The sequence below is a fragment of the Borostomias antarcticus genome (assembly GCF_949987555.1).
Source record: "Borostomias antarcticus genome assembly, chromosome: 29".
NCBI classification, from domain to species: Eukaryota; Metazoa; Chordata; class Actinopteri; order Stomiiformes; family Stomiidae; genus Borostomias; species Borostomias antarcticus.
The window spans coordinates 3,686,457-3,698,490 of NC_140262.1; the positions used below are offsets into that span (position 1 = coordinate 3,686,457).

Consider the following 12,034-nt stretch of genomic DNA (forward strand, 5'->3'; position numbering starts at 1 on the left):
GCTTCAGTCTATTTTGCTGTTTATTCACTCTAACGGAGGCCATAGGCCTATGGACACATGGAGGTACTTGCATAGGCTGTCTGTTCATTTTATTTACCACCAAGGGGCAGCATAAATCATTTGGCGACTTAACAAACTGTCTAGGAAGTGACTTCAACCACTTCACACTAGCGCAGGACTGCTGGCGGAGGTGCAATAATCCGTGGAGGTGCAATGATCCGTCTTATCATAAATCTAACAATTTACAAAGTGGACTTGTAGTTGTTGAAGAGCTACAGTGAGAGCAGGGGCAGGTGAAGGTAGGCTACGCACTTGCAAACGAATCCCATGATCACATGATGTTTCACCTTATCTTATTTCAGCTTATCTTCTCTTCTCGCCAGAAAACCTGCTTTACTAACAAATATAGTGAGACGAGTACGCCTAGCAGTCATATTTTATTATGTTTTAGCCTATTTAATTTCCCGGTGTTGGTGCGCGTAATATGTTTTCCACACTGCAGTATTCTCCGCGATTTCATTAGAGAACGCAATTAGCCTGTCATGTTTAATTTCTGCGCGATTCCTTCCTTAAAAACGATATGGCCTATAATTTCCGTCATGCCAAACTCGCTACAGTAGGATACAGTAGCCTACCCTACACCTCTACTTCCAAACACCAACAGAATAAGAAAAAGTCGGTAACGCTTTATAATAAGCCCGTGTTTTACTAGTGTCTTACAGGATACTTACCAGGTAGGCTACTTTCGGGGTAGCCTACTTACGGGGTAGGCTACTTTACAAGTAAGTACTTACGAGGTACAGGTAGCCTAAGTAGGCTACTTATGGGCTACTTACCCGGTATTTACAGTAGGCCTACTTACCTGTAATTACCGGTCCTTACAGTAGGCCTACTTACCTGTAATTACCGGTACTTACAGTAGGCCTACTTACCTGTAATTACCGGTACTTACAGTAGGCCTACTTACCTGTAAGTACCGGGTAGCCTAAGTATCGGTAAGTATCGGTAAGTACCCCGTACTTCCCTGTAAGTACAAACACCTACGCTCCTGTGCACCCCATAATAAGTCCCCCTCCGCACCGTAAGTACCGGGTAAGTACCAGGTAAGAACCGTGTAAGTACCCTGAAAGTACCGGGTACCGCGTTAGTACTGCGTAAGTACCCCGGAAGTACCCCGGAAGTACGACTTAGGAAGGATGACTGATCTTCAGAGGGAAAACCCACAGTGTAAGAGCATTGGGGCTGTGTTCTAAAAGGTTCTGCTGTGTAATAAAAGGGTTCTACTGTGTTCTACTTTAGGTTGGATGATACTCTGTACCTTGGTCTCTCTGAGTCCTAACTGCTCCTCCAGAGACACAGAGGACCTTCAGGACAAGAAGATGGAGAAGAGAATGATAGACCATCAACCCCCGACCCTGTATGGGAGCATGAATGGGGACATTCTGGCAGATATCTGCCCAACTTGTCGTGGGATAGGACGCATCCCAAGAGGCAGGTGCATTTACCATATTCACAAGGCCAACGGTCTACAGCTTTGTCATTGCATCGGACAGGACATACTGTAATATAGAGCTTTCTTTTATTTATCTATTTCATTAAAAAATAATTTAAAGCGCCTATTGTTGTCTTTAAATACTTTAAAGAAGCTTTTGTATCTTGTCACGCTGATCATAAAAAAAGTGTCTTTCACACCTGAATCAAATCTCAGTGATAAGTGCGTAGGTGCAGTAGATACATTCTCCGAGGAACCAGGAATGTCCACACACTGTCTTTTTTTAACGACGATGTTTTGGTACATGACCCGGCGATATGAATCCGATACTCGTCGACAGTATATGCAGTACTGCTTCTGACGGTCATGTACCAAACGTATTCGATTTCACTGAGTAAGTGAAGACTGTGTGCGTGTGTTCCCGTTTTCTCATGTGTCTTGTCATGTTAAAATGTGCTTAAACCAGATTTCGAGAAGTTTAAGTGCCATTTTAATTTCTTTGTCATATGAAACCATTCAGTAAAATAGTATTGTGTTTATAGGACATGCTGGCCAGTTGGTAGCTGTCATACCATGCAGTGACCAAAGACTGAAACCCAGACACACGTAAGTGTGTGTGTGTGTGCGCCTCAGATGTGTGTTTTGCCCATAAGCAGTAATGCGTGTACTTTTGCGTTAAATGGACGTACAGTACAGCACCGTTTTATTCTTGGGTTGATTTCTCCGTTTGTGTTCCAATACCAGGAAACTGTCGGTGTGCTTCTCAGTGGCCCTGTGTCTCCTCATCTGCTGTCTGATCCTGTTCTTCCTCTTCCCTCGGACTATCACAATCCTACCCGTGTCTGTTCAGTCAGTCATGGTTCATTTTACACAAGACACAATTAACATGGAGGTTACAGTAAGTTCCAACCACAGCTCTCAATACATCAACGTCGGTACAATCATGTTTTCAATTGTGCTGATATTCATGGGACTAAAACGGCATGTTTTCTCACCTAGAACCTCATCAACATCACCAACGAGAACTTTTTAGACGTTAAAATCCATGACTTGAGTGTTCAGGTCATAATCAATCAAAAGGTTATGAAAAAGATCAAGATATCGAACATAACCGTGCTCAAACAACGTTCACAGAAATCGGTGAGTTTGATACATCACTAAATTGTTCACATCAAAAATAAATAAATAATAATAATTCAAATACAACAATTGTTCTTTTGGATCATGCAAATCACTGTCTGGAAGGCCTTAGATTAAACTGTGTTAATTTATTTTTATTTTTATGTTCATTTTACTCCTGCAGTGTCTGATTATCCTACCATTTGTGATTGATGACTCCGACCTGAAGTAAGAACTTTGTATTTCACCTATAATAGTCTCATTCTTTTATTACTTTTATTTATGATTAACTGATATTATCAAGTATTTAGCCTATTATTACAAGGTTGAATGGTAGTTACACTGTCATGATATGATTTACTTGGCTTGAAAATATTCATTATTTTCTTTGGAATGCATTATAACAAGAATATCTAGAAACATGTTGTGCCAGGTCACTGCTAATTGTGTTCAGTTCATTAAAAGATTAATGAATTAAGGATTAATCCCTTAAGGATTAGGTTTAGACTGAGTAAATATTCTAGGTTTTCAGATTACGCATTATGCCTGTTTGATGATTGATGAAAACCTGTTTAATGATTTGCCTCAATACTAATATACATTTTCTGTTTTAGTATTTACTGCAAGTCAAGCACCATCAAGATTCACACCCTGTTTTTGCATTTGCAGTAAGTAGCACACACAATGTGTCAATGCTCCCAATTATTATGTTCTTGGAGAATATCTTTTTCATGTTGACCATTTTTGTCAGTCCTTTAAAGTCTTTGGTTAAATCATTTTTATTTCACCTTAAATTGTACAAAACTGAGCTGCTATTGGTCGTACAAACAAGGATGTTATAGACGTCTCTTATAGGCGCTGAATTGACCCTAAAACCATGCGGTACTGTACATACCAGCCCTGCATTTGTACTGTATGTAATTTCTCATATTGTATTACAGTATGTTGTTAAACTAGTAACACATTTACCATCCTCCTTCAGTTCAAATCATAAACCAACTTTTTTATTCTTTTTTTACAAAAACTGCTATAGACATAAATGTTTAAAGGAGTAGTAAAGGGAAAATGCATGTTTAGCCCTGTTTTAAGGTTACTTATGATCTATACAATTGTTCAGATCAAAAAGTTGACAAAACTAGCACTTTTGAGAAAGTCTGATAATTGCTCTACCACCATTTAGGTCATACAATGGATGTGGGTGGGCACCGTGAAAAATCTTTCAAAAACATGTTAAACTCTCGATTTCAAAGACAAGAAGCTCACCGAGGGGGTAATTGGTGTCCGTTGGTGTTCTGACCTTGTCGTTTTGATCTTGATTTTTACAATCTTTGATTGTATATGATCATAAGTAACCTTAAAACAGGGCTAAACATGCATTTTCCCTTTACTACTCCTTTAACACCAGGTGGGAACCAGACATCGACCTGGCCAGTGCCAAACCATACAACTATTTTAACTAAAAAGTATTTCTAACATTTTATTTTACACCTTCAATCTTGTATGGCTTTCAACAATTGAAACTGTACAAATGCTTTTTAGGTCTTTTTTAGGTGTTAGGTATTTTCCTCCATCAATCAATCAACCAATCAATCCATCAACCAATCCATCAACAAACCAATCAATCAATCAATCAATCAATCAACCAATCAATCAAATAAACCAACCAATCTATCAATCAATCTATCAATCAATCTATCTATATTGTCCTTTCTTCCACAGAATGACGATGAACGTGTCTTACCTGGGCCACACAGAGCAGTTGTCCAAGGACGCCTTTGAGTATGTAGACTGTGGAGCCAACACCACCATACCCCACCCCATCATGTCATGATTGGACCAGAAGGGTCTCACAACAGCTGTCTACCAAAGAAATTAATTGTGTTTTTATTTTTGAGTAAAGATATAAGCTGTTTTATTTTATACTCAACATTACATTACATTAGATTAGTTACGTGACAAAGGGATACGGGACATGAAGGCCAATTATGAGATCAGGTTTAGTGTGATGTGAAAGGGAGTGGATTTCAAATACAAGATTCTTCAAGTTCTATGAATTAAATGAACTTTTAAATGTAGACTATGCTACTTTTACATGTTGGTTTAGCATTCTTTTAAAGAGATTTTGATCAGGATGAGGATACATTCATTACTTAATGATTTAGAATGCAAATGATGTCCTGCGCACTCAAAAGTGCACTTAAAAAGTAGCTTTTACTTTTATGTTTACTGTACTAAAATTCATAATGTAGTAAGTATTTAGAATCCAATGGCATGCTGTGATTGAGTAACAGCTGTGTGCTCAGATTTTCACTAGAAGTATTTTGGTGGATGTGGTGGATCATCGGTGAGTATTTCCACACTTGAAAAATGATTTGCACTTATGACCATATTATTATGATGACAATATCATTTGTGTTTAATTATTTGCACATTGCACTGTAAATACACACATGAAAAGGCCTACTGTAAATAAATACGAGTGGAAAGAGACATTCATACTCAGTAACCTTCATACGCAGTAAATGCTGCTGACAAAAGATTGTTTTCGTTTTTGTTTTTCATTTCCATACTGGTTTATTGGTGTCGTTGTGAGGACCGTTCTCTCTCCGAGCGGCTGGGGAGTCACATCAGCCTGTCCAATCAGAGCAGGCGCTGTCGCTGTGGTTTGTGGTCCAGCTGTCTAATACACACATTTCCTCCTGTCTTCCCTGTTCGCTGAGTTGTTAGACTCAGCTCACCACTGCTGAGAGTATTGTACGGACTAAAACAGAGCAAACTTCATCATTCAATCAATATAGTTGGATTTATATAGCGCCCTTCATGATACCCAGAGCGCTTTACAGAGTCCAGTATTCATTCAGACAGTCATACCGGTGGTGGTAAGCTACATCTGTAGCCACAGCTGCCCTGGGGCAGACTGACAGAAGCGTGGCTGCCAATCAGCGCCTACGGCCCCTCCGACCACCAGCAACATTCATTCACATTCATACATACATCATTATGCTGTCACTAGGGACTGTGCACTTTGCTCTACTCTCCAGCCTCTGTTCTTGGGCCTGGTTTATAGGATCATTGTCCCTGTACTATCAGTCAATAACTTGTCCTTGTACTCTGAGTCATCCTCACATTCTCTCTCAATGTATGTGATTGAAATCATTAAATCTTGCTCCGAATACAATTACAGCATGTAGTCTTAATTGGATTAAGGATTTCAACTCACTGAGTATCTGTTGTCAATCTTGGCGGTGTAGTCTTTGCTGTAGGGCGCACGCTTGCATTTAACATGCTCTGCCGCTACTTGGAAACATAAGAGTCAGACAATATTCTGTCGACTCATGGATTAGTGAGCCATAGAAATATAAGGCTATTTCATGTCTAGAACATCCCTAGACTCTGCCATTTATAACCCTCTACCTGCGGACACCTCCAGCGCTGCTGGTTCAGGGGGTAAAACTTGCCCAGCCGGCACCTCGGGCTGCCTCTGCTCTACAGGAGCGGGTCTCATTGCCTGCTGTATGTTGAAACGACAGTAAAGGATTTTTTCATTTCATCCTACATGGTACCCAGATCTGCTACGTATGACAAAGAAAGCACCTTGAACCTCAAACCTCTATAAAGGTGCATTACTTTGACCATGATCACAATGATGATATTTTGATCTGAACAGTGAGTGAACGAAGATCAGGTTCCACTATCAAACAGATGAGGGCTGTCGCCTTCTGGACATTGAGCCCTGTTTCCTGGCATTGCTGGTGACGCGTAGGAAACCCTGCCCCTTGCCTTTTGAGTGATGCTAACACGCCGGTCCACCACGTTCTGTCTGCGCCGCGCCTCCCAGTGCATGCCGGCCATCTTGCTGGTACCTCCCTGTGGAGAGGGAACACTTAGACGTTGGGCAGCGCCACAGTCTTACTGAGCGCGCTCAGACTCCCCAGGCCAATCTGCTGTTTGAGAGCCCAGTGCTGCCCACTGTAATGCAGCAGTCCTTAATGGAAGGTTAGGGGAGCTGCTTAACAGTATCGGCTTTATACAAGTATTTATTCATTTTATAAACCTGTAATAACCAGCTTCTTTACATGTCACATGAAAGTTATAATAAACTGAAAAAATGTGCAGCTTATTCAATATAAAAATGAAAGAGAAGGAAAAAATAGGTGCTTTTTCTATATATAATATATATAATATATATATATAATAATAATACAAAATATAGAAGTTGATGGTACAAAGGAAATGCACTTGCCAAAGTGTGAGGCTCTCCAGACAGCAAGAGGACAGTTAGCAGCAGCGGCCCTCACTGAAGACAGGTTCAGTGGCAAGTCTATCAAGTTTAGACGGATGATGCAACACTGACTGTGACATCATAGAACTGCTATGACATTGTGGGCACATTGTCATAAGATTTATTTAGGTAATGCTGATTAATATGGATTTTTAGGCGATCTATTTTAAGGTAGCCTAATCTAAGAGACGTTTAGGATTAGGCTTTTTATGCAAATTAATTAAGGTGAGCTCAGTTATTGAAACTGCCACAGGGTGTCGCTAAAGTACGGCGAACTTGATGGAGAGAGAATCTCTGGGGGACACAGGATTGGTCACGTTCAGATCCATGTATTGCCATGGTAGTTTACACATACTAGGAATCTGTTTAGGTCGATGCACACACTGATGGAGACAACATTAGACAGGGTGCAGGACAGGACAGTGCAAATACAAAATACAATACTATCTACACAAAAAAGTAGCCTACAAATGCAAAATACACAAGAGTGTGGTGAGAAGAGTGTAGGCCTATACAGTGTGTGTGCATCGTGTAATGTATGTGCAATGTTTGTATAACAATGTGTGCGCCGCTATGATATGTAGTACAATCAAACTTCGTCAACAATAAATTGATATAGTGTAGAACCAATAATAATTTGACCAGTTACTGGTGCTCATGTCAACATTACAGTATGCTCTCCATGACAAGCAGGGGGGTCTATAGCTTAACACACCAATAGCATAGCCTATTCTATTGCCTCTAATGATGCTCAAGAATTCTTAACAATTAGCTTAATTATTATTTCAACAGCCTATTATCCTGTTTACATGTAGGGGAGCAGACCATGTAGCTTTATATATAGGTGAGGGTTAGCTATAGGCTACAATTTGAAAATGATCTTGTTCATGGTTTGCCAGTGAAAATATGCAGTTAACTCGTGAAAAATGTCCTCTAAATTCAATCTTGCCATTTCTAGAGGCAGCTGACTGGGGCAATATGACAAATATAATACTGCACCAACAGAGGGAGTAAGTGAATTGTAGATGGCCGAGTGACGTCAGCGTGGGTTGTTGTTTTAGGTCGTGTGCGCAGGTCAGGACTTCAGTGCTCCGTCAGTGCGGGGAACAGCGTGTGCACGGATAAACATTATTTATTGAGTATGAGGAGCTCCGTTCGTTACACTGGGATCATGCGGATGTAAGAGGAATCCTAGAAGGTATGTGTGACTTTGGAGGGGGGTTCTATTAGTCTTCACAATTAATTTGATTGCACATTCATTCTGCAGACAACATGCATATTTTATTCCTGAATATGTAGACTATCTCTAGTCACTTTTTCCACACAGCGAATGATTAATTAGGCTATTTGATGTTTTTAAAATCCGGTTGTTGGCTTTACCATGACACGATATTTATTGCAGGTGTACAATTGCTATGTATCGGTGTCAAAACAACAGCAGGGATTAGAATTGCTCTTGCATGCATTCCCCATAGACTGCTCTTCATTAGAGCGTGCACATAAGTAGATATGCACAACATTATACTGGAAATCAATCTGCCATAAGAAAGCCATTTCGGGTTTAGCAGTCTTAAGAGGATTAGCTGGGGCAAATAGGCAACTATAGGAACCTCATCCAGTCACCCAATTAACTAGTGTGAACTGAAGCTTCATATTACAAACCCTTATGAATCCAGATTGCTATTATATCCAGAGTATGACTGGGCTGTCTTGCCATTAAGATCTCTCTGGATGACAAAAAATGTTACTAATAATTGTCAGCACAAATCTTTTCTTCAAACATGTCATGTACATGGCTTACTGTAGCCACGGTACCTGCATTAAAAGTAATAAATAAATAATTGCATTTGATTCAATTAAAACACTGTCTAGCCAGTGTTAAGCACAGTAATGATTAATGATTCAGTGTCACGGTCACTGTTAGCATTTCCCTCCTACAACTGTGAAATCACTTGTTTATTGTTTGATCACAGCACCTCAATTGCCAAGTTATACGAAGCGCATTGTCTTCTGCTCAAACATTAACTCATCTCTGTCTTTGTGTGTTGATAAGGTCCTGAGGCCCACTGCCCTCGTTTCTCACCTCCACCTTTGGAGAAGGCGCAAATGCCACGCCTTTAAAAGGGCTCCCGTTGAATCCGCCTCCTCGTTCAATCAGCTGAGAGAGTCCCGTCGCCATGGGGAACCAGCTGACCGAGATGGCTCCCAACCAGTTCCTGCCCAACTTCCAGACCGTGCATGTGGTGGTCATCGGCCTGGACTCGGCCGGCAAGACCTCCCTGCTCTACCGGCTGAAGCTAAAGGAGTTCGTCAAGACTATCCCCACCAAGGGCTTCAACACGGAGAAGATCAAAGTGGCGGTCGGGAACTCGCGGCCGATCGGCTTCCAGGTGTGGGACGTGGGGGGTCAGGAGAAGCTGCGGCCGCTGTGGAAGTCCTACACCAGGCGGACGGACGGCCTGGTGTTCGTGGTGGACTCTGCCGAGACCGAGCGCCTGGAGGAGGCCAGGGTGGAGCTCCACAGGATCACCCGCACCTCGGAGAACCAGGGCGTGCCCGTGCTGGTGCTGGCCAACAAGCAGGACCTGGCGTCGGCCCTGTCCGCCGGCGAGGTGGAGAAGGCCCTGGCCGTGCGCGAGCTGGGCGCCGCCACCCTGAACCACGTGCAGAGCTGCAGCGCCGTGGATGGGCGGGGCCTCCAGCCGGGTCTGGAGAAACTCTACGAGATGATCGTCAAGAGGAGGAAGATGGCGAAGCACAGCAAAAACAGGAGGAGATGAGCTCTCCATCCCGGGGCCTCAAAGGACATTTGATTTTTCTCTTTCTCTCTCTCTCTCTCTCTCCTCTCTAAAAGGAGGGCTTTTTTCGGGGCAACAAAAGACTACTTCCAGTCCCAGACAGCCCTGGGGGGTCACTAGAAATGGATCTGAGCCTACTGTGACATGCAGTATGCAGTCACGCTGTCTTTCGTGGACTTGCAGCTGCCCTTGTCCGAGGACTATGGAAGGGACAGGTTGTAGGTACCAGTCACTACCCCCCCTCCCCACTCAACAAAGTATTATATTATCCTGACCTTTGAACTCCAATGTGTTTATTTGTAGGAGTTTGACATACATGTGCTTTGGTTCATGACGGGACACCAAAGTGCTTGAAGTTTATTTATTTTGTAGTTTTGGAATAGGAATCCATAAGTGCATTCCCTTCACACCACAGAGGTTCCTTTCCCGTTCGATTAACATTGTGTTTCTACAAATTGTACATTTTTGTAACACTGAAGAATTAATAAATTAAAGCACTGTATTGAATATTAATCGTCTCAGTATTCGTCAATATTATTGGACAGGGTTAAAGCACGGCCTGATTATTAAGATGAATGAAAATGTATTTTTTCTTTTGTTTTAGCGCATGTACCTTGATTAGAATAGGCTCTAAATTCAAATGGATGTTGTGGGATATGGTGAAGCTCCCTTTTAGGTCTGAAATCAGTTTGCCAGCTGTGTTTAGTGTTAGGTCTGAAATCAGTTTGACTTAGCTGTGTTTAGTGTTAGGTCTGAAATCAGTTTGACTTAGCTGTGTTTAGTGTTAGGTCTGAAATCAGTTTGACTTAGCTGTGTTTAGTGTTAGGTCTGAAATCAGTTTGACTTCGCTGTGTTTAGTGTTAGGTCTGAAATCAGTTTGACTTAGCTGTGTGTAGTGTGCTTTGCGGTGGATAAGTTATTCAAAAACGGAAATCTGCCCTTGAGTAAAAAGGCTGTGTTGGCTAGTGTTTCCCTCAGCGTCATGAGGTCCTAAAAATAGAGAGAATAAGATATATCTTCTCCTTAGAAAAGTCTCACTGCCTGAGCAAAGGGAATGTCTTACGGCCAACACTGAACGAGCAATGTTCACCATACAAACACACATACATTATCATACAGTATATAATGTATACATAGGATTTGTACACGGAGGTACATGCTGTTATAGTCTAATATATTTGGCCACAAAGCATTGTTTTTAGCCTGGTTCAAGTATAGAAATATCATGTTGAACGGAGCCACATTGTCTCCAGGCCGTGCATTAGGTAGCTAAGCATTAGCATTATAGAGTAAGCATATAATGAGTTTTTATCCCTTCTGTTCATTGCTGAGTCAGCAAACGGGGCAGTATGGAAATCAGCCCCATCCACAATCCCTTTACTGTGAGTTCCACCTCCTAGTCTGCCAGCTGCTACCCTATAATTAGATCAATTAGTGGCATCCTTGTGAGCAGGAGTAGAATAATAACGGGGAATAATTAAGATAGATTGATGTGTGCTCTGGTGACTATGTTAGCAGCTCGTCTGGGACCCTTAAGTCACTAAGATGCAGGGAAGATGTTAATCCAGTTTTAGCACTAGCCATCTTTCCCAGTCACACAAAACCATTCCAGTGAAATATTTTGAAGTGAAATTTTCAGAAGCACTGTATTTTCAGTGATCAACACCAAGGTAAATGTTCATATTCAAATACTCCCATGACAGATACCCCATCCATTTGCTAGGGGGTGTGGCCATGACAACAGATATTGCTTTGACAGACCAGAGTACAATGGTATTTGTCATAATTAAGTGGGCCCACTAATTGAATGTTATCTTATATGGAATTAGACATGTTCTCTGGTGAGGTGGTCAATTAAGAGGAGACTCAAAAGCCCCAAATAAACAAACGCACAAACTCTCCCAGTCTTTGTTCTGGAGTCAACAACTTTCAGGGGCATATCTGCTTTAAAATATACAGGCTGCACTTATTCCCTAACCGCCCAATATGTTTGGGTTTATTCCAAGTGGAGAAAAGCAGCGCTTCGTTTAATTTAGTCGTCGTCGTTCGATTCCACCATGTTGCTCGAGTGCACTCAACCACAGACAAATCCATTTCCATTTGGCAGTTGGAACATTTTGGCTGCGGCTCTGCGTGGTCGGTGTCTCTGAAGGCATTTACAAGTGTTGCTTCTGTATCTACACCACCTGCTGATTTCAAAAGAGAGAAATCAAACAACCCATTACAGCACGACTGTTTACAAGTCAATGTTGCTTCTACTTCTCATTTAAATATCTTTGTTCTCTACTAAACTGACCAAAGTTTATTTTTAGTCCCTTTTTATCTGTCCTAGATTCCGAACTA

General features: G+C 41.6%; 2 protein-coding genes across 2 annotated transcripts; both read left to right on the forward strand.

Moving 5' to 3' along the window:
• The first annotated feature begins 192 nt into the window (after positions 1-192).
• On the forward strand, positions 193-5,690 carry tmem106a (transmembrane protein 106A). The gene is made up of 8 exons (XM_084459789.1): positions 193-299; positions 1,300-1,491; positions 2,035-2,098; positions 2,237-2,390; positions 2,492-2,632; positions 2,796-2,839; positions 3,226-3,279; positions 4,331-5,690. The coding sequence occupies exons 2-8, from the start codon at positions 1,305-1,307 to the stop codon at positions 4,440-4,442; spliced, it is 756 nt and encodes a 251-aa protein (XP_084315915.1). The 5' UTR covers positions 193-299; positions 1,300-1,304; the 3' UTR covers positions 4,443-5,690.
• Positions 5,691-8,022: 2,332 nt separating this feature from the next.
• Positions 8,023-10,114, forward strand: arl4d (ADP-ribosylation factor-like 4D). The gene is made up of 2 exons (XM_084459709.1): positions 8,023-8,091; positions 8,947-10,114. Exon 2 carries the CDS (start codon positions 9,071-9,073, stop codon positions 9,671-9,673), a length of 603 nt encoding a protein of 200 aa, XP_084315835.1. The 5' UTR covers positions 8,023-8,091; positions 8,947-9,070; the 3' UTR covers positions 9,674-10,114.
• The last annotated feature ends 1,920 nt before the right edge of the window (positions 10,115-12,034 follow it).